At 45.0% G+C, this 23,092-nt stretch overlaps 2 protein-coding genes across 3 annotated transcripts in view; one reads left to right on the top strand and one right to left on the bottom strand.

Annotated features, from left to right (window-relative positions):
• Window positions 1–4,162: 4,162 nt before the first annotated feature.
• pex10 (peroxisomal biogenesis factor 10) lies at window positions 4,163–7,603 on the bottom strand. Of its 2 annotated transcripts, XM_070839777.1 has the most exons (7): window positions 7,517–7,603; window positions 7,214–7,331; window positions 6,378–6,458; window positions 5,868–6,277; window positions 5,123–5,289; window positions 4,694–4,829; window positions 4,163–4,316 (listed from the first exon to the last, which is right to left on the bottom strand). In XM_070839777.1, exons 2-7 carry the CDS (start codon window positions 7,323–7,325, stop codon window positions 4,248–4,250), a joined length of 975 nt encoding a protein of 324 aa, XP_070695878.1. In that variant the 5' UTR covers window positions 7,326–7,331; window positions 7,517–7,603; the 3' UTR covers window positions 4,163–4,247. The 2 variants fall into 2 exon arrangements, with proteins under 2 accessions (XP_070695878.1, XP_070695877.1); XM_070839776.1 differs by having other exon boundaries at window positions 7,214–7,578.
• Window positions 7,604–21,197: 13,594 nt separating this feature from the next.
• The window catches only part of plch2a (phospholipase C, eta 2a), a 136,518-nt gene continuing 134,623 nt past the window's right edge, over window positions 21,198–23,092 (top strand). The window contains exon 1 of the mRNA XM_070839161.1: window positions 21,198–21,351. Coding sequence (XP_070695262.1) covers window positions 21,198–21,351 — 154 coding nt within the window. The remainder of the gene's footprint in view (window positions 21,352–23,092) is intronic.

The raw sequence follows: 23,092 nt of genomic DNA on the forward strand, positions 1-23,092 counted from the left end.
GTGCAGCCACAAAACCTGGGTGTCATCTTTCATTCGATCAACAAATTACGTTCTATCTTGTTTTCATCAATCAAGGAGCATCACGAACACCAGGTCATTTCTTTCCCAGCCTGATCTTGCGACTCCATACTTATATATAAACCTGGCTAGATTACTGTAACTTGTCTCACGCTCTCAGCAACACCGAACACAGCTGCTCGGCTTTTATCAAATAGTAGAAGATGAGATCATATCAGCCCTGTCTCAGCCTCTCCTCACTGGCTAGCAGTCAGCTTTAGAACTCAATTGGAGACTTTACTGATCACTTATGAAGCACTTCATGGTTTGGCTCCTAGCTATGTTACTGAATGAGCCAGTCAGTGTGTTTTCACAGCAGATACCTCTACTATAATAGACATATAGTAAAACATAATGTCACTTAGAACTAACTGTTGTATTCTGTCCCATCCTCTAAAAGTTCACTGACACACAGATCAAAACACAGCAGCCACACGCTGAAAACATGTCTGTTTGAGGACAAATGTTTCACAGACTATTTCAGACTATTTAGAGACATTTCATGATCCTACAGTCAGAACAGAGCAGCCACTGACAGTCCACATTACAGTTTATTATCCGTTAAAAGATGTCTCTGTCATCATTCTGCAGCTGACGACACCCAGAGCTCCCCTCTGATGCCTTCCTAAAGACAGAGAGGAAAGTTTCATATTTTGCAGGGTGTAACTGAACATATTGCACAGCCTACTGCCCAGCTGTTAATGATGAGGAGAGCAGCAGACATCCATCATCCAGGCTTTCTAATAGACATGGTTGAGCTCGGGGATCTGCGGTAGCCTGACAGCATCTGCTTCAAGCCGTCAGCCATATTCTCCCCGGAGGGAGAAAACCTGACTATCCAAGATGACGGCAGTGTAACTGAACTGGCTGCTTGTCAACAGCAGAGAGAGAGAGAGCGGGCCACCACAGTGTGTTGGGAATCAATGTTTGCATGTACACTACTCACTAAAAGTCAGGGATATTCAGCTTCCAGGTGAAATCTCAGGATGAACCTAAAATACATTCTAACCTTTCCAGGTGAACTTAATGTGACCTTCTCTAAACCTTTGAATGCACATGTCCAACTGTTCAGTGTCTCAGTACTTTCTGCACCAGCTGCTGTTCTCTAACAAGAAGCTTAACAGCAACATTCACAACAGGTTTGATCCATGAATCCACCAATACATTTCCTGCTTCAGTTAGAATTGGTATTTAAACAGTCCTCCTCATCCTGCTGTTCACATTCTGACATCATGAGACCAAGACGACACCTAACAGTTGATCAGCAGCACCTCAACACTGGAGGCTTCAAACAGGAAGTCCTCAGACTTCCTCGTGTTCTGACCAGAACTAAAAGAAGAGACCACATTTCTCCTGTACTGGCTTCTCTTCATTGGCTTCCAGTAAAATCTAGAATAGAGTTTAAAATCCTTCTCCTCACCTACAAGGCTCTTAATGTTCAGGCTCCATCATATCTTAAAGAGCTTATAGTACCGTACTACCCCACTAGAGCACTGTGCTCCCAGAATGCAGGTCTACTGGTGGTTCCTAAAGTCTCCAAAAGTAGTTCAGGAGCCAGAGCTTTCAGCTATCAGGCTCCTCTCCTGTGGAACCTCCTTCTAGTCTGGGTTCGGGGGGCAGACACCCTCTCTACATTTAAGAGTAGACTAAAAACCTTCCTTTTTGACAAAGCATATATTTAAGGGCTGGCTCAGGCCTTAGACCAGCCCCTAGTTATGCTGCTATAGGCTCAGACTGCCGGGGGACTCCCATGATGCACTGGGCTCCTCTATTCTCTCTCCTCCTCTTCCTCTCCATCGTTATGTCTCATGTCAGCCAAATGTCTGCCTCTAACTTGCTCTGTTCCCCGGAGCCTTTCTGTGCTTTCTCATCTCTCTGGTTCCTGTGGATCCTGTGGATCCTGGTCCTGGCCCTGCTGATGTGGTTCTCTGGTTCCTGTGGATCCTGGTCCTGGCCCTGCTGATGTGGTTCTCTGGTTCCTGTGGGTCCTGGTCCCGGTCCCGCTGATGTGGTTCTCTGGTTCCTATGGATCCTGGTCCTGGCCCTGCTCATGTGGTTCTCTGGTTCCTGTGGGTCCTGGTCCCGGTCCCGCTGATGTGGTTCTCTGGTTCCTATGGATCCTGGTCCCGGTCCCGCTGATGTGGTTCTCTGGTTCCTATGGATCCTGGTCCTGGCCCTGCTGATGTGGTTCTCTGGTTCCTGTGGGTCCTGGTCCCGGTCCCGCTGATGTGGTTCTCTGGTTCCTGTGGATCCTGGTCCTGGCCCCGCTGATGTGGTTCTCCATCAGCCAATGGATGTGCGTCTGTCCAAGGCTCCAGCCTGTCCGTCCTTGGGAGCTGGATCTCTCCTTCACTGTGGTGCTCCCGGAGGTTTCTCTTTTCCCACTGGGGTTTTTGAGTTTTTCCTTCCCGAAGAAGGAGGGTCATAAAGGGCAGGTGATGCCTCGGACTGATTGAATTGAATAGACGGAGGTGTTCACTGAGCTTAGAGGGTCACAGAGTGTCATCAGGAGGTTGGAACAGTGATACAGAGACTGGAAGAGTCACAGAAAGGAGAGGAGTGGACGTCCTTTGGCCACGTCCCAATTTATTGAGACACTGAACATGTTTTGTTGTGGTTTACCTACCACTGTTGTTAGATTTTCTTTAAATACATTGTTTAAAATGAAGAAATCACCAGTACATGCTTCTACTTAAATGTCCTACTTTCATGATATAATATCACTGTAGCATTCACTTTTTACATTTTCCATAAATTTCACCTGAAAGTCGAATATCCCTAACTAGTAGTGTAAACACTGAGTGTTGGCAGTTGGTGGTTTCAGCAGGGTGTGCTGACTGCTCACCTAATCTTTAATTCACACTCTCTCACAGTCGATCTGCTTCTGTTGTCCACCGAGCAGCGTCTCTGCAGTAGCTGAGGGTACGGTTGTGTGCCGAATAGCTTTGGACATAGTTTGAACATGGTGGCTAATGTTGGCAACATGTTTCGTTTAGAGAGAAAGAGGAAGGAAATGAGAGAGAAGAAAGGTATTGAATGTAAGCATGTGCTCACTTCCCATTCTCTCCGTTCCTTATAACCCGTCCTTTGGCACCGTTTCAGTCATGCCAAGTTTACTTACAGCCAGCCTGGGGCAGTCTTCACACAGAGACACATGGCATCCAACACAGCAGCAAAGCCGCTGCACCTCAGCAGCTCACATCACACTGTGTGTGTGTGTGTGTGTGTGTGTGCGTCCTGTGAATGATGTAACGTAACCTTAGCTTCATTTAGAAGGCTAATGTTAGCCAGTCTCAGCATCTTTGAAAATGAGTGCAGCAGTTTAACGTAGGTGGCTGCTCTTTTTTTCACCAAAGTTCATGACATAGACACGTCCCACCTGGTGCACTGCATCTCAGGATTGGCCTCAAAAGGTCACAGCTTATTTAAAAGTCATGTTCAACCAATGAATTGCAGATTTTCTTCTTACTCAGTCAGAAATGTGAATATTAGCATCAGCGTTGACGTGTTTCACTGCAGTACAGTCATGTCATTTAGTCTGCAGCTCAACAAACACGTTGACGTGTGCAGGACCTCTTTAATGACGGTCATCGACCTTCCCAGAGACAGCGGAGGTCAGAGCTCCATTACAAGACACAACAGGACAGCAGGAGCTGTTATCTAATGGGAAATTGAGGGAGGCGTACAAAAGGTCTCCAGCTGATAACCCCATCTCCTCTGCAGGTTTGTAGATGTCCAAAAGGAATTCAGCACTTTGAGGAAGAGGCAGAGAGACCGAAGTGCTCTGACGTCCTGCCAGTGGACACCGTCCTCCACCTCAAATCTGACCATGTTCATATTCAGTCATTTAAAGGACCCAGAACGGACAAATATTTGGTCATTTCCTGCATTTTATTAGCATCTGGTAAAGTTTTAATTAAATTAAAAAAGTAATATTTACATGATTCAACATGCCAACAGCAGAGAACATGAAGGTTGTGTTTCTACCTGAAGAAGCTACAGGATGTTGGCACAAAGTTCTGAGTGACTGCTGGAAGACATGTTAACACGTCCCTGGGGGGCAGCGTGCCTGCACAGGTCGTAAAGGGCTAGAGAGTGTGTGTGAGTGTGTGTGTGTGTGTGTGTGTGTGTGTGTGTGTGTGTGTGTGTGTGTGTGTGTGTGTGTGTGTGTGGTATCAGGCTCTGCAGTCCTAGCTGTAGTTCCTCAGGTACACCAGTCTGTGAGGTTGGAACTTTTCCCGGCACAGGGGGCACTCAGCCTGAGATGAGACAGAAAACAGTGTCAGCACGTGTACTTGCACACACAATCACACTGAGCAGAAGTTAAAACTTACTTAACCCCCCCATTCCTCCCACTCTCTGTACAAAGAGTGGGTACACTGCAGCATGAGCACAAAACTGTTCTGTACAACAGGAGCCATGTTGACCACAGGGTGCTCAGCAGCTCATCATGTCTGCTGACGTGGTCCTGCGGGGGTGCTCATACATCCCAAACATGCTACCAAAGACATGAGCACCAACCAGCTCTTACACTGTGGGTCTGCAGCCGTCAGCTGAGAGGGCAGACCGCCTTAGACTATTTTAGACCGTCTTAGACGCCCTGAGTCAAAGTGTGCTGCTGTGACGCAGGCCTGACCTTGGTGTTGCACCACTCTGTGATGCACTCCCAGCAGTAGAGGTGTCCACAGGGCGTGGAGGTGGGGTGCCTCCTCTCCTCCAGGCACAGGATGCAGCGTGCAGCTCTGGATCCTGAGCGGTGTGTGTGCTGAGGGCTGGAGACACACAAGTCCAAGAGGTCACCAGAAAACTCAACTCTCCCACTTCACGGAAGACTTTTACTACAATACTTTTCTTACTGCTGGCCACACCGAACTCAGTGAACTCTTCTGGGGATATTCAAGCTCCCCAGAGGATGACTTCTAATGAATTTGGTCAGGACGAAACTGAATAGTGAAATATGTGACTGTACATTAAGGATCAGGTGCTTTGGTCTACATTCTGCCCTGCCATCTATGTGGTGTCCTTTGGTCTGGTCCTGGTCCTGGTCCTGGTCCTGGTCCTGTACCTGAGGTTCCTGTAGAGCTTCCACTCCTGCCTGGCTCTCTGTCTCTGTCGGACGTTGTTGAGCTGCAGACACACGGTGATGAGCAGCTGGAGGAGGGACACGGCCCCCAGCAGCCTGTAGCTGCTCCTGATGGTTCTGTCATCGCTGTTCGGCCCTTTTACACACAGCTACACACACACACACACACACACACACAGACAGTCATGTAGATATGACCCACAGAAGGAACCTTACAGGCAGTGCTTCATCTACACTCCTGCCTAACAGCGGTACACCCTGCGTCGCAGGGAAAAGCTCCAGCAATGTGGGCGTATATGTGTATATAACCATGTCTCACAGAGGCAGAGCGGGAACCCCAACTTGCTCCTGAAGCAGCTTCAGTGTGTGAATGTGTTTGAAAGAACAGCTTAGATTCCTCCTGAGTGAATGATGTGTGAATGTAAAAGCGCTGTGAGGAGTCGAAATGACTAGAAAGGTGCTGTACAAATACAGAACATCTACAATTTATATGTCGGTGCACGGCTGGGCCTTTCATCACACCCACACCTGCGGGCAGGTTAAAGCCACCAGTTAACCTGCATGTCTTTGGACTGTGGGAGGAAGCCGGAGTACCAGGAGAGAACCCACGCAAGCACAGACAGAACAAGCAAACTCCACACAGAGAGGTTCAAACCACAATCACCCTGGAACCCTGCTTGGAATCATCCATACGAGACATTTAAGAAAAGAAAAGAAAATCACCTACGTAGCTGATCCCAGCCGTCCTCTTTGACAGGTGATAGAAAGAGCCGCTGAGGTAGAAGAGAGCCACATGGAGTCGGTGCAGGAGGGTCAGGCCCTGCTGGAGGAAAAACACGACCGGCAAGCACGCTTTCCTCTGGGGCTCCGACAGCAGCCCCACTGCCCTCCGCATCCACCTCCTCAGCCAAGACTCCAGGCTCCACAGCCCGCGCGCCACCTGCCGCCGGCCGACACCACTGCTCTCCTGGCCACTCTCCAGCTCGTTCTCCAGACACACCAGCACCTTGTCCAGTAAGTATGGCGTGAAAGCGTGGCAGAGGATGAAGAGGCCTCGTCTGGCCGTGGAGGGGATTTGACGTTTAGTGGGATCCACCTGGACGATGCTGACGTACTCCTCGCCCAGGGTTTGGAGACCTGGGGTGGCAAACGATGAAGATCCCAGAGTGTCAAAAGACAACAGCAACGCTTACATAAAATAAAGTTCAGATCTCGTGCTGCTTCAGTCAAAAACTACCTGACAATGTTGTTAGACCGTAGTAGGCAAAGTCTGACAGCAGCTCGATCTCTTTCCTCCAGTCCAGCCATCTTTTGGATCCTGCAGAAACCAACAAACTTTAACACTAAAGTGCTGAAGCTCCTACGCCATTTCATGGTTAAACTAATGGCTGCTTTTCCCCTTGATGATAACCAGACCAGTCCTTTTGGTTTGGTTCTTGTGTTGTGTCAGAGTCAGTGTTCTCCTCCGACCAGCAAATGGTGTCGCTGTGCCATTGGTTCCTGCTGCTGCATCCAAGGATTTAAATCCAGGGAGTTCAGTCACCAGGGGGAACCTCGGCTTGACAGCAGCTCTTTTGTGTTTTCTGGCGTTCTCTAAACAGAATTTGTCCTCAGATTTTGGTAGCCATTTGGTAATAGTGCTCCTATTAGTTTTGTAGTTTGGGTGGTGGTACATATATTGCACTATTTTGTTTTGACTATGGTCTTTTTTACCTGCACGTCAGGCCTCTTTCTGTTGTAATAATAAATTGTAAGTTGTTTTTTTTCTCACTCTTTTATGTTGTGTCCCAGCTCCCCTAGACTGGGGCGTAACAACATCTCTGATCTCTGTAGCCTGGACAGTAACATCACAGCGGTCTGGACGTTGAAAAGCAGTGGAGGTCTGTTTTGCCCTGCTGGTTTTACAGCCATGTGGGCTCTGGTGTTACTGACCTGCTACCAATGCACCATCACAGCACCTCTCTGCATTCACCCAAACAGACAGACCACAGTCCCACCAACACACCGAGGGCTGCTCGGTGTGTTAAAGGTCTCTTCCGAAGAGTTTAGTGCAGCTGTGTGTGTCAAACCCACCGGCCAGTGTGTGGAAAGCCCCGCTGGCGCTGCTCCTCAGGAGGCTCTGGTAGCACTCGTCCTTCTGACTGGAGCGGATCAGCTGGGACTGGTTTGCAGGAGCGAGCGGCATCACGAGCTAACATTAAGAAAGCTATCGTTACCAAACCAGGCTTTAGTTCATGGCTAAATGTTCACTCAGGCAAAGCTCCGACTGGCTGTCAAACTGTGGTCCAGTCAGACACGAACGTGAGGTTAGCCTGTAGCCGACAGGCTGCTAAAGGCTAGCAAACATTTAGCTACAAACAGCACGAGCTAAGCTACCTGCCGTGGAGCTAGCTTCACTCTGCGTGGCTGCTTATCGGAATAAACACTGATATTCCTCCTGACAGCTGTCACACACCGCTCAGGTTAAATCCAGGAAGCACACCGGAAGTCACCGCTCTGAAAACAAACTGATAATCAACCCGAGAGCTCACAGCGCCACCCAGCGGCCACTCGGCGGAACTGCGAGCGCCACCAGGTGGAGCTGCTCAGAATCAACTTTATTTGGCCAAGTTTGTACAAGCAAACAAGGAATTTGACTCCAGTGCAACTACTCTCTTTATGTACAGTAAAAAAAGTAAGAAATAAACTAGAATAAAAAGCAGTATATACATTGGAGGTAGGTGTGGTGCATTTATGTAGTGCAAATATATTGCAAATGTGCAGGAGTGGGACTATTGCACAGTGGTTCCTGAGTCTCTGTGACTAGTGAGAGTTCATCAGGGCGACGGCCTGGGAGAGGAAACTGTCTCTGTGTCTGGTGGTTTTGGCGTACAGTGCTCTGTAGCGGGGGGTGAGTGGTCTGCAGAGATGCCACAGTGACAGACACTTCCTTTGACTTGTGCAGATCTGAAGAGCGATGAGGCTTTCTGCCTCTGCCTCTCTTTTACTTCTTAATATTCAAATTGGTAAACATTTCTCTTGTGTGTTTGGTGTTTTATTGTGCTTTTCTTTGACCTAATTTAACTGATCCAATGCACTACAGTTAATATCATTCAGCTGCAGATTCAACAGTTTTAGAACCATCGCAGGCAAGACTTCCCCCAAAACTCAAAAATAATGCAGAGAAACCAAAACTAAAGTCTCCTCTGTGTTTTTGGGCCCAGAAGCCCAAAAGTAGTGTACTTTTTAAATTACAGCAGTGTTGCTTCTCCAAACAGTGTTTTGAAATATTTGTACATACAGTACAAGTTGGTACATGGCAGCTACCTGTGAGTAGGTGAAGTGCATTCATTCATTTACTCATTCAAGGCTCTGGCAGCTCTGCTGTGATCTGCCTGGAAAGTTGCACAACCAGTTTCTTTGTCTCCTCGGTGCTGCTTGCTGAGCCAGCTAGGTGTACTATAACCGCACCAGAGGACATCCCATTGTGAGCCCACTCCTATCCTTTTACAGAGACTCCTCTCAGCACTTGTGTCAACCCTTGGACAGTCTGTCCCGCCATCCTGCACACCAGGAAGTTGAACTTTGCTCTCAGTGAGGGGAGGAGCTGGGGTTTTCCTTTCCCTCCTCCCTTTAACTCAGGAGCTACTTGTAAGTTTTTGCAGATGGAAGGTGGATGGCGTGGGAAGCACTTTGCTGCTTGGATTAAACCACTAACGAGCACACGGGGACAGCCTGGGATTTCAACAGGTAAGACACAAAATTGACTAGCTGCAGGCACCTGGTGCTCCTGTACCTGCAGGATTCAGACGTTCCCCCTCAAACTGTAGTATTAGTTGGCTAAGCTGGTTTGAAAGCATCAGGCCAGACCGGAGGTGGAAGGCTGATAACAACGCTTTAGTGATCACAGCTGCTGCACTTTAGGATTATCATGTTTCTGTTGTACTCTTTGTTATGCTGAGGCATTCAAAGGCTTCAGAATGTCCTCCTGCAGTTGATTCTGATCGGACAAGAGGAAGGTAAATCCCCTCTTTGACACTGAGGCTGTGCACCGCTCAGTGCCGGTAAAGGCTCCCCGGAGCACTGTTGCATTAGTGGATCCTGAATTGAATAAACCAGCCACATTGCATTCAACAGATTTGAGCTGGATGAAGGAGTAGAGCAGATTGGATTCTTAGACACCAGCAGATGTGAGTCCTGCTGATCAGTCTTAGTAGGAGAGAATATCTCTCATCCATGTGGGCATAAATATCAAAAGCTGCTGTTTTATACTGTCGTTGGTTTTGAGACTTGTGAGTTGTGAGCCGACATATGATATCATATGTGAAGTTGATGTCTCACATTGTGAAACTCAGTGAAAATCCTGTACCTGTACTGGTGTTAATTCATCAAAAGAGAAATGTTTCCCCTGTGATGTGTGTGTGTGTCTCACCTGTGCCCATGTTAGGTGTTAAGTGAGATGGAGTTTTGTGACGTAAAAACAGCGGTGAGGGTTCGAACAATCACACACTGATGTCATGTTCATCTGTCAAGAGTTAAATGGTGACATTTCTGAAAATCACATGTGCCTCAAGTGATGCACTTTCCCAACTCTGTCACGTCAGAGGTTGACAGGATTGTTTCTGTCCTTCTTTAAAAGAGGTCAATATCACTATCAGCTATTCTTTTTTCATCAGAGATGAACCAGAGGGAGTGAAACTAGATCCAGAACACACAAACAAAGCGGATACTGCTGGAGTAGAGCTGTTGTACAGTGTGTGTGGGTGGCAGGTTGTTTGTAATGGGATATCCTTAAAGGACCCCCGACACACACACACACACACACACACACACCATGCGTCTCTATTTTAGTGAAGACTTCCCGTTGACCCAGTGTATACTGTAACTGAAGAACTCTAACCTACCCCTGAACATCACCAAACTAATGTTGAATGAAACAACAACAACATAGTTTAGGAAAGACTCCATCACACCACCAAGTAGGTTACACAAGAACACACATCCGGTCGTATACACACCTGTCCCGTGCAAACACAAACGCTGTGTGATATCCTGCATGGTGGCTGTTTCAGATGGATGAAGGATCTGAGGAGCAGCAAGGACACCCCAGGAGGTTTCTGAGCATCTCCTCCAGGCACTTGTTCTTAAGTTGTTCTTAAGAGGGAGATTTCACAGGGGGTTTATGAGGTTCTTGTACAGGATTTAGAGATCTTGGAGTGGGACTTACAGTCAGTTATGGGGTTCCTGGGATCAATGAGAAGGTGCCAGAAAGTGTCTGAGGAAAACTCACTGTAATTTAATTCACTATGAAAGTCAGGGAACTCAAAGACCATGTGAATAACGATTCTTGTGCGTTAGCTTGACACTGTTATACTAAACCTCCTGTTTCCCATCAGCTTTAACAATTGGCTTCTTTTAACGATGACCACAATCTTTCCCACAGTTCAACCAAGTGGCATTATCAACCCAAACAGTGATCTCTGCCTAACCCTGACGCTGCCTAACACTGATGACGGCCACATTCAGACTAATGGAGCCCTGAGAGAAAAAAACATGGAGCTGTATTGCAGCTGAATAAGTCAGGGCTGTCTGGCAAAACTGTTGAACTAAACTGAACTTTTGGAGCACTGACATGTCACCTGGCAAGGTGCTGGATCATATGCTATGTGTCACTGGTACCTGAAGCAGCAGCTCATCAGATCATCTAGCAGCATGTTAAAACCCCTGCATGTGAGATAATCACAACCACCTCCTGAATGGTTTCTCTCTCACACACACTGTTCCAGGTCGGAGAATACGTATCGTACCACATGACTTTTTATAAGGCCATAAGGTAAAACAAACAGTGCTCAGTTTTGCTCTGATAGGACTGTGCACACTCAGAGCGACTGACTGTATGAGCTGCATGACACATGGTCAAAAATTGCACTGCTTCAGACAAACACCACAAGTTAGAGGAGAATAACCACCCTGCATAGATAATACATTCACCATGTCACACATCATTAATTTATTCATTTTGCAAGAAAAGCGGCAGGTGATACGGTGCCTGCTATTGTCTGTTCCTTCAATGTGACTAATGTCAAGGTCGCGTCAAGGCCTCCAGAATCAAAGACCATTAAATTAGCCTCTGATTTGGGCATCCAGTGGCACCTACACATGACAGCTGTCGGATCGCTGTGGTGTTCACACTGCACAACTTTTCTGTAACGGTGTGACTGATTAGTGGCGCGAGTCGCTCTATGGGAGTCTGTCTGCTCTGAACTGAAAGCATACGTGGGAAGACTGTTGTGATGCCAAAATGGATGTGTGTGAGAAACAAGTTGTTGGTGCAAAAACAAGGAAGAAAAAAAGAACAAATTCTGGCTTTGTGGCTGCTCTTCCATCTCTCAGCATTATTGATAGGGCCATGTGTTATTGTAAATGACCAAACCATCACGGACAGAACAGCCGTCCACACCTAACACGACTTGACTCACCAGGCACTGGACCGTCGCTGGAGTGTGTCTTAAACCAAATGGGATTATTTTACACCAATAGAGACCAGACATATTTCCTGTGCACATTTAACCAGCTGTGCGTCTCCAACATCCATGTCACGCTCTGTCCCTGTCCCTGTTGCACACCGACTCCATTTTCTTGTGAATTCTGCTGCTATCCAATTTATATTTAAGTTTTTCATGCTCTTTTTGCAATAAGAGAATCTTTTGTTGCTTAAATGTCTGAACAGTCAGAGCTGGATAAGGCTCCTCTTGGTCAGCTGGTGTAATTCCCATTTTGACAAGTTTTCAAAGCCACTTTCATATTTTCTTTGAGACATTTATCCTCCATGACCACTGACTAATGATCAGCAACTGCTCTTTTTGTGCACTTGCCTGCTCGGACAGAACAATACCCAATAAACGTCTCACTTTAAGTCATTTCAACTTCAATCTCTTAAAATCACACCCAGACAGTCAGCTTTGCAGTCCGACAGGACCAGCAGGACACAGCGAAGCCTCCCTGTGTCCCTAAGAGGATTAACCATCAGTGTGTCCACCACCTAAACACCCCCTCCTCCCTACCCTGCCTCTTCATGCAGCTACCCGTCACTAGCAGACTAGCCTCCCACCTGAAGTCATGGATACACTACATCATATACATGCACACCACTGATGCCACTGGTTGGTTGTATATAAAAAAAGAGGCTTTTGCACACAAAGAGGATTTACTGGACACGTTTCAGTACTCAGGCCGTCTCTGGCTGTGTGTGGGACCTTGTTCCTTCCTCTAATTAACTTCTGTGTGTACTTGTGCGTATATTTCATCAAAAAGCGTGACGTTTCATTTGCATCTTTCTCAGAGGATTAAATCACAGCTCATTGCCTTATTTAATTTCACTGAATATCAAATAGTAGGTGATTTACATTTGGATTAAAAGATCATGCTTATATTACATATTATATTCATCTGACTCTATATCTGGAACTCTAACATTCCCAGTCTTTACATGTAAAATACAGGATCAACTCTTTCATGTAAATATCATAAAGGTGTACAGGTTATTCTGGGGGCTTCGAAGGAGTCATTGGTTTCCTTGAACTACTAATTACCTTTTTTTTTTCCTCAATCACTTAGAACCAATTCCTGGAGCAACTCTTCTCAAAACACAGACCGCATCACCATTAGTTGCACACTGGAGGATTAATTCAAAACACTCCTAGCAACATGTTCAGAGTGGGTTTTCACAAAAAAATAATCTGGAACTTCATTGCAGTGACTCTTCAGACACGTTTCAGTTGTAGTAAACACACAGTTTACTACAATCACAGTGTGTGCAGAGTACTACAGTGAAAAGAGAGGTTGTGAACTGCAGTCACTGGAACACCTTACTGTCAGGTACTTTATTAATATGATGCAGCAGCTGAGAAAGCTACGTTCAGAATGTATTTTTAAGATATGGGCTGTCATCAGCTAAAATACCCTGAATAATTAACACAACTTGATTCTGCCAACTCATTGGCAAACTAACAAGTGGCAGCATGTGTACTGCGTAGCGACACCACCCAGCAATCATTACATTAAAAAAAATCAATCACAGCTTAAACACTGAGTAGTGGGAGTAGCAATTAACGTGTCTGAAGTGTGTAATTACCATTGCTGCACATCCAGATTAAAGCAGGCTCAAACACACCAAAATGGCATTAATGTTCTGAGAAGTAGAGACCACACACTTTGTTCTTTCTATCAGGAGGGAATCTCATTAACCGATAGATGCCCAAGGACACAAAACAAACTGTGTTGTTATTCCAGTACAACGTCTCTGTAAGTTTGACCTTTTCATTTATTCCTATTTTCCTGCCAAACAATTTCTTACTTTTCAACTTTTCATCTTGTGCATCTGGTTATGAGTCACTTTGACCTTTTCAGATATGTTGCTGGTTTGACCGTATATAAAGGAAATCCATATCTGACTTGGAAATAAGCTTTTGACTGTCAAATGTCTGCTGGTGGAGTGAAGCCTCGGTCTGCAGGGAAGGTTCTTTGTTTTGCCTTTTCAAGGCATTTATGCAACTTATTTTAGAAACCGTTTTCTCATGTTTGTGCCAGGAATCAATGAACCAAATGGTTCCAGACAGGAGAAAAAAACTCCAGGGTGACTGTCGCAGGCCTGTTATTTTAGCTGTGAGTTGGACCAAACAATAATACATTTAATGAGTAGTATGTATATTTGTCACTTCCAGTTAGGATTTCTTAAGTTAAGCTTAGATATGATGTCTGAGATAGGACACAGCCATGAGTTTGGGAATTGCTTCTGTAGGAAGATAGGAGTTTATGTGTCTCAGTGAGGCGTGAATGTGACTGAAGAAAATACCAAAAGTTCCTAAAAAATGATGAAATTAAAAAAATAAAAATAATGATTTGTGGAGAAAAAAATCAGGATATTTGATAAATAATATGAACTATAATTATTTCAAAGCTACAGAAACAGCCATGCAGATCATCATGAATGATGAACAATGATGGCGTACACTGTGTACACTGAACACTGAAATGTGTCCCACTTTAGTCTGACAGGTTATTAATACTAAATACATGCACAAGTGTTCCTTGTTATTGCTTAGATAGAAGTCTTTATTGTCACTTTTTACAGTGGTGGTAGGCTGATTTTAAAATTGTCTTAATGTGGCTAAAACTGGATGTGGGTGAGCTTTGCCAGTGTTGACAGATGTGTGAATGAAGCGCGTCAACACCGACACCAAAAGTCGACAATGAGCATGTGCACAGGCACAGTGATGCTGTGAGCTGGAAGCTGCTCTGCTGCTGATGTTCATATGAGGGAAGTCGTTGGTTTTGCAGGTATTTAGTGATAAACCAAAGTATCGAATAATTTCAATGATGGTACTCGATGAGAAGTCAGAGGATCAGACTTCATCCTCTGGAATGTGTGAATGTTCATAGTCCATGTAATGATTGTTGAGATATTTCACTGTGAGCCACTGTGCTACTAACAACTACAATGGTGAATGGAGACATTGTTTGAATGTGCTTGTACATGAGTGCATGCAACTTTGTTAGAGAGTTTCTAAAGGCAGAGATGATGTCGCCAAAGTGGACATCAGGCTTCCTCTTATTTCTGAAGAAGGAATGTTGGTGGTGTAGAGAAGTTTGCCTTTTCTCTGTGCACCGCTGCCCAAGTGTCACCACGGTTTGTCCCACATCACATTTAAAGCCGTGCCAGTTCTGCCTGACTGTAGTGAACGGTGAGATGGTATGTGTGGAAAGATTGAAGTGGCTGTGGTTTAGAGGTAGAGTAGGTCATCCATCAGTCGGCAGATCGGCGCTTCAACCCAACTTGTGAATGTGTGTGAAAGAAAAGTCTCCTCTAACTTTGATTCCTCCTGCGTGGATGATGTGTGGATGGGTGAATGTGTGGCGGCTGTAGTGTAAAAGCGCTTTGTAGTAGTTGAAATGACTAGAAAGATGCTGTACAAACACAGAGCATTTACCAGTTTTCCTTTCCACACACACTGATTCAAGAGCCCTGAGTATGAAGATAAGAGCAACAATGAAAAAAACTAATTAATAATAATAATAATAATAAAAACCAAACATTACTCTTCCCTACTCCCTCTTCCTCTACTCTAAAATAACATTGAAAAAGGGTTCAGCAGCTTAATGGCAGAAGAGATAAAGGACTTAGAGCATCGATTGGTTTCCTTTAAGGTCACATTATAACGTCAGCCTGAGGTCTGCTTGGCTGATCTGTTTTTTTTTTTCTTCTGCTTTCTCAGCCTCCTGCTTCTCCCAAATTGTGAAAAGTGTGAAATGAGAAAGTGTGTGTGTGTGTGTGTGTGTGTGACTTCTTGACTTTCCTGTGATGAAACACCATCTAAACTTTGTGACATGCTACTGGCCAACTGTATCATCCGACCTCAGCAGCTACAGAACGCTGGGATGGGAAAAGCCGGTTCTCTATCCCTTTTGTGGAGGCTTGTTTTTGAGCAGGGTTTTGGTTTTCAGCCTCTTTCAGCTCAGTCACAGGGGATTTAACAGCATGGAAACCCAGCACCTCACCTGGGATAAAGACCTGAGAGACTGAAAACAATCCAGCCTCCCAAAGAAAGTGTGCTGATGCCGCCTCTGTGCTCGTTAGGGCCGAGCCGCGAGGAAAAATAATCTTACTGTGACTTTTTTCCACCAATATTTCAGTTGCAATAATACATTCTGTTGCTTGACCAACACAACAGTGGTTCGTCAAGGTGGTCATCACACAACACATCAGACATTGTAGTAAATAGCTGCAGTGCAAGAGAGATACTCTGAATATATTTTTACAGGGATAATGTTACCTACCAGAGACAGCATTCTTTTAATGTGTGCAGCTCATAAAAGCTTTACTCAAGTATTTTTACCCACAGGGCTGGAGCAGATACACAGCAGTGTGGCCAGCCAAGATACAGACAAGCAGTAAGATAATGAGCCTTAAAGTCAGAACTGCAATTATGAAGTCAAGAAAAGTCAAGGATAGAATAATAAAATCAAAATTCAGTGAGAGCTGGATGAATTTAGATGTGCCCTCTTGCTATATATAGAGAGACATACCATCTATACTGCTACAGGGATTGAGCATCATACTTCGATCAATACATTACATCATGCACATTATCTTTGATGCCACAGGTGGCACATTTTTGTGAAGTGTCTTCAAGTTCTGTGCACTGAATGGATCCCATTGTGTGTGTGTGTGCTGTGTGGAGCGGCAGTCAGCCGAGGACTGAAGGAACCCTTGTGTTAGTTTGCCTTTGACTGCTGGCCTGTAACATCTAACATGTGGCAGACATGCTACTATGTGCCACAAGCAAATTAATCGATTTACTCTTTAGCTTGTAAAGACACACACACACACACACACTCATCAGTAGCTTTGGTAACATATATCAGGTCTTAAATGGACTAGTAACAGCAGTGAAAATCCATTGTGTGTGTCTGTACATGCATCTGTAACAAGCTCGTCACAGCAGCCCAAACCACAAGCTGGATCACACTCAGCAGAGGGCTGAGGCAGCCTGACTCACCCTTTCACAACACTCTTACTGCATTATTCAAGCTGGCATTGTGGCTGTGATTTACTTTAACAGCAGCCGCTGCGACTGGACCGATGACACGTGGGTTATCGGCGGGCTGTACAGTGCACATGCAGCTGCACTGTATTTCATTCACACATCTGAAAGCCTTCGCGCTCTCCGTCCGTTTAGTCATGCTCGGCGTTGTGAAACGGAGGTGAAGCGCTCGACCGTGCTGCAGCTTGTCTCTAACTTGCTGTACTGCAACAAAAGGGTGTTGACCTACAGTTTAATGTTACAACCTTCAGGAACTCTTTTGTTCCATTTCACGGTCATTACTTTTCATAAAAGCCTTTCTCAACACGTGGCACTACATGTTCAGAGTATAACAGCTCCCACTTAACGATGGTGGAAAGTTTTGATGAGTAAGAACTCAAGTCAATTATTTTAATGAGTAAATTAAACATAATTTAATTCAGGGGTGACTGGACAGGTAGTTGAACTATGTAGACTACTAATACTAAATCCAACCTTAACACTGGCACAAGTTGGATCAATACATTTTAACCTCTTTTATCAGATTAGAGAAGCTGTCAGAAGAGGGCACTTGAACACACGTCACTGACTTCACCGATGCCTTCGGGACATAAGACATCGATGATTTTCCTATCTCCAGCTGCTCAGCCTCAACTGCTGTTTGCCAGCTGATCTTTGGTCAGCCTCTTTTCCTTTTTCCTTTCCTCCATGCCGCTTTTAGGATCAGCTCTCATAAGCTCTCCTAGCCAACTTACATGATGGAGTTTCATTTCTGAGGTCATCAATCAAAGTGTGAGGATAGGCTTGACAGAGGAGGGTGGCTGGTGCAGGAAAAGTCACCACGCGTACGTGTCAGGACAAGTCGAAGAGGACGGGCTAGATTCTTATCTCACATTTCATGGACACAGTCTTGGGCCTGTTATCTTTTTTGTCTTCTGACAGCTGCAGCACGTCCCACATCCACAACATGACTCATTTCTTTCCGACAACATGCTCATTCATTTATTGCCTCACTCCTGTTGGTTAGCCGACTGAGCTGGCAGTGTGTCTTTATTCTTAAAGACACTATGTCGTGTTAGAAAAAGGAAAAAATCATCCTCTGTCTTACAAATGAATGTTGAATTTACAAGCAGTAAAACACACACTTTACTGTGGCAGCCTGGCATGGCGGGGCTGGTGGCGAGGGTTGGGCTCAGCCCTTCCAAATGCATGTCTTGCCCGCTCAGTCAAAAAATAAGGAGCCCTGAAGGAGGCTTGTCCTCTAAATAGAGCCAAAGCAGTCAATATTGCATGTGCGTTGCCTTAGTGCACAAGTGTTAACATGCTAACTGTAATTTTACAGCTTTTGAAATTCATGCAGAGTGATGAATTGACAAAAAACTGCTTGATTAAATCAGCCAGAAACCACACACACACAGCTGGTGGGGTGGTTAGGGTTATGTGATGACTCTGTTTGTTTAAAAATCACTAATTGTAGGTTTTGGCTTTGCCAGTCACTAACAGCCCATCACACCTTCTTAATGCTTTCATTTGACACTCAACCAAAACATCTCAGGAACCAGCCTTCTCTCTTCTTCCTCGACTCTCTCTCTCTCTGCCATCTGCTGTCTGACAGGCTCATAAAATGACAACCAGTGACAATCAATCATTATCAATAATGCAACCATTTAATATTAGCGTGACAGTCCTACAACAAAGCTGAGATTAATTTCCAGGAGTAAGGCTAGTCACAAGGTCCTGATACTGAGGATCTATGTTGCTCTGTTCAAAGATATCTAGTAAGAACCAGAAAAATAAACATAGAAAGTTATTTGACTTTTGATCCTCTTGATCCTTTTGATTGTGGAGTCACATTTGGTGAGAATCAGCCACTGCTGTAATTCCCCATTAGTCACTTCAGTGGCACCAGGATGCATTTAGCTTGTACCAAAACATTTGTTCCACAGTATCTACACTGAACATCTCTCCGCCCCCCCCCTACAGCTCTGACTGAATGCACTTCTTTGTCATCTTTGAGTCACTCTCACAACATTTTCACATCCTTGGAACAGGACCAAACGTATTTCATATACTTCTTCTGGTGAAGCCAACTTCAAAGTCCATAATTTCTACTGAATTTCTAATACTTTGAGCCAGAAATTAGTCAGTGAATGGGCGAAATGCTTCCGACAGCACGCTGCCGCTGGAATTATCACTTCACATTCCAGCTACAGCCACACTCACAAGCCCCAGCACACACACACACACACACACACACACACACACACACCGTTGTCCAGGTGGAGTGTGTATATGTGTGTTTGATGGTAACAGGAACGTGCCCACACCTGCAGCTCAGGCAGTGTGACCGACAACTTTTTAAAAACAGTTCACAACATGTCCCTCAGCCAGCCCACCATGTCTAGCTAACACACACACACACACACACACACACACACACACAGTCTTCAGGTCTATCCGTATGGGCGGGTTTCTTGGAGCATTGTGTGGCTGAGGACGGAGAGGTAAGAAACAAAAGAGGTTTATGTGGGAGAGGGGTGTGAGGTAATGTATAACATACCAGCTGCTGTCATGTTATATTGTACAAAGATGGAAGTTTCGTCTCAAACTGGAGTAAATGACATGTCTTGAACTCATTTTGAAAGCTTTTCTTAACATTTAAAACTTTAATTTGTTGCATCTCTGTTTTATGCTCTTCTCCAGAGTCGATCTTAGCTGCTGCCTCAGTTTAATCTGACTGAATCTGAGGTCCAGTGAAGTTTGAATGTGCCTGGAGTGACCCAGGAGTGACCCTCAGACCCCTGACAGTCTTCAGGCGTCAGCTACAGCTGATCATACCGTATGTATTTACGCTCTTTGAGAGAAATGCAGCAAGCTATGATGCTGTTTGTAAGCTTATACGGGTCTGTTATCAGCTTTTCTGTAAATTCTGGAGCCTGCTGCTGCCGCATGACTTTCATTGACAGTATCTTGTAGAATGAATGATGAATACTACATTGGTTGTCTATGGAGAGATGACCAAATGAAAACCTCAGTGTTTTTTCCAGCTGTTTGGGAAGAACCATATATGTGAAAAAACTAGTATAGAGCCTTCAGTGTGACCCGCTGGTTGTTCCCGTTGCTGACGCTGGGCATGCAGTGTGGTAATATCTCCATAGTATGTGCTTGCATGTACTTGACTGACGTCAATACAGGTGTGTGGAATTAGAATACCTGTAGGTTTGGCTTCAGCGGCCTGTTGTAGCAGCTATACACAAGTTCTCTGTTTGGGTAAGGGGCAAGGTCCATTCTAAAGAATACGCTGAAACTGATCAGGTTGAAATGAAAGCTTCGTCAATGTGTTTCTGCTTGTGGAAAACAAAAGTGTGAATCAGACTCAAAGCAAAGTCATCGTAAATGTCCAAGGAGTGTATCTCTCATGGACAATGTGCTGCTAATGCAAATCAGCTGGAAGAATTCACTCATCCTCGTTCTTCAAGTTATCCACCTTTCAAAATAAATCGCCATGACAGCCACTGTCAAACAGACACTCTGAGTGGTCGTAGCAGGAAAAACACAGAAGTTACTACTGACATTAACTGTTCTGTTCAAGTGTCCCAATTAGTCACGACGGCATGAACAGCAGCAGGATCCTGAAACTGGCTCCGTCCAGTTTTTAAGGACTTAAGTTGCTCGGATGAGAGGTGACATGAAACAACTCTACCAGCCCCTAGATGCTGGCTTGATTCAAACTCTGACTGTACCCATCTTCTGCTACGTCATAGAGTAGGGTTAGGGGTTAGAGCTAACACTAAGGGTTTAAGAGAGCCATCAGTCCTTGTGCTGTGTGTTTTTCCTGTTGTTAAACACACTGCTTTCTTCGTCACATACTCATGTTCTCTGTCTGTCTCCCCTCTGCAGGTGACTGTGGCCGATGACTTTCCTGTGATGACGGTTTGGACCAGAAGTTTTTCTGAGTGATGGCCGCCGACAGACGTCTGCCATAATAACCTGCTCTTCACAGAGAAAAGACTGAATGCTGCTTTGGCTCCTGCAGCTTCTCAGGGCTAATTCTGAGGCTAAATGCGTAAATTGAGGAATCCTCTGTGGACGGTGTCTGAGTCATCAAAGACTGCCTTCTCTCATTCACATCACTGCTGAATATCGGACTGGATTGTTGTTTTTAAATGTGTTGCTTTGCAGATATTTGATTTTTAATTGGTCTGACAGCTGTGACGGTGTTAGATAGCAGTCATTCACTGCAATCCAACTTTTCACTACGAACTAACATCAGTCTGAGGAACCTCTCAGGCTGCATTTGGTCTTTCATCATCAAACGCCGCTTCTTCTAGTGATTACATGGAATCATTCCTGACAATGAGACACACTTTTTCTTGACGCCTTTTGTGGTTACTTTTAATCAGTGAGATTGTATCACACTTCTAAAGACACTGACAGGCTGAAACTCTGAGAACACCGTGTGATCGCCCACACTTGTCCATCATCCATCAGCAGTCATGGAGTCTGTGGCAGCTAGAATGGCCATGGTGACGGATTCCCCCAACCCGTCGCTGAGGTCGAGGACTACCGTGACCACAGATGGCGACTCCTTCGTGAGCACTGCCAGCCTTCCCTGCAGCCACTTCCTGTCCGCCAACGTCATCAACGTCGGTAAGTGATTTCCTCTGACCTGCAAGAAGCCTATGCCAGCTGATAAGTGCGTGTCTCATTAATGAAGAATGACAAACGTGCCATGCATTGGCCCTTAAGTGTGAATGTGTCAGATCTCATGTTGTGCTGCGTTGTCTCTCGTCTCTGCTGTCTTGTGCCGTTTAATTTCATGTATATTATTGGTTTGCAATACGTAGTTTGCTTGCCTTTATTTCAGTCTGATGGATGGTAGAGATCTTGGACAGCAGGAAGGTGCAGGAAGAGCATATGCAAGCAATGTAACACATACAGTACCTACAGTAGTATAACGTGCTGGTGTAGAGTTTGTCTGATGCCTGATCAGTTGAACTACTGTTTCCCTCATTGTCCATTGGTGCAAGTCATGGGTCAGAACCAGCACATGTTTCAGAGAGGACTGTTGAAGATTCTAATGCAGACTGCAGCTTTGAAATGTGTATGAATGAGTGCAGTGAGTGTCTGTGCCACAGTTCATGGGTTGACTGCAATGGGCAGAAGGGGTGTAACATTAGCACGGGAAGGGGGATGCTGCAGCACCCCCTGCTGGTTAGAGTGAAACACATCATTTTAAATAATCTCTTTAAAAAAACCACAATACATTTAAGTGTTTATGGATCATTTATTCTGTTGTGTTGAAGTGTGATAAATGTGGTAATCTGATGTATAAACACACAGGTCACATGTGACTGTGTGCTGTCATGTCAACAAATGGAGATGCTCAATGTAATTGGCTTTGTAAATTGATGGCTCTGAAGAAACAGCATATTCAATATTCCCAACTAAATAATTAGCTGAAATAAGCTGATATTCTTGATTAAATAATAAGCTGATATTCTTGATTAAATTAATTATATTGTTTATCCTGACATTATGTTGAAGGTTCAGATTTAACTACAGAAAACCGAGAATATGGGTTCCTTTACCGCAAACACTTTCTGTATCTCTTCAGAGCGTGTTATCTGTGCACATGTCTTCTTAGGGCTCAGTCACACCAGCACTAAAACACTGTTGCTGTGAATGGAACCACTGGATCCACTCTTATAAATGGAATAAGTCCAGCTGTTTTGGTGACCTACTGTAACTGACGAGTGATGGCTTAATTAAGTCACCAGCTAAAGGGGTTCACTAACTAGTCCTGTTAGTAGTCACTACATTACCGAGCTTACAGCACCTTCTATTTTACAAGGATGTGTCAACGGACTTCTTTGTGGTGTGACCAGGGCTTTAATTGTCACCTTTTAAAACTGGGACTTGCATGTAGTTACAGATGAGATTCAAATGGGCTTTTATTTTGACACTGGTACCAAGTTCCCAAAAAGCCCACAGCCCCTGAACATTTTACATAGCAAAAGTCTGTGTTACTACAAGCAAAAGCATATTTCATGGTACTGAGATGAATACTGCAGAAATAATTAAAGCGTGGCAAAGGTCAAGGTCAGCAGCAGCATCTCTGCACAGACTCTTTTCTTGCTGTGCAGACAGAGAGCTGCTGCAGTAGGTTGACTTAATTTGTCTGAATGGCTGAAAAAGAAATTCCGTGTCATTCAGCTGCAGAGTTTGGTGCAAAATCCTGCCGCAGTGGAAGCTGAAACAAAATAGCTGATATGATCTCCGAGGCACTTCGCTTTGTAGCATCTTTTCAGCAGCTGTGGCTCAGAGGTGGAGCAGGTTGTCCACCTTTCAAGTTTAAAGGCTAGAAAGATGCTTTACGAGTACAAACCAT

This window comes from Pempheris klunzingeri, chromosome 11, assembly GCF_042242105.1.
Source record: "Pempheris klunzingeri isolate RE-2024b chromosome 11, fPemKlu1.hap1, whole genome shotgun sequence".
In the NCBI taxonomy this organism is placed as follows: domain Eukaryota; kingdom Metazoa; phylum Chordata; class Actinopteri; order Acropomatiformes; family Pempheridae; genus Pempheris; species Pempheris klunzingeri.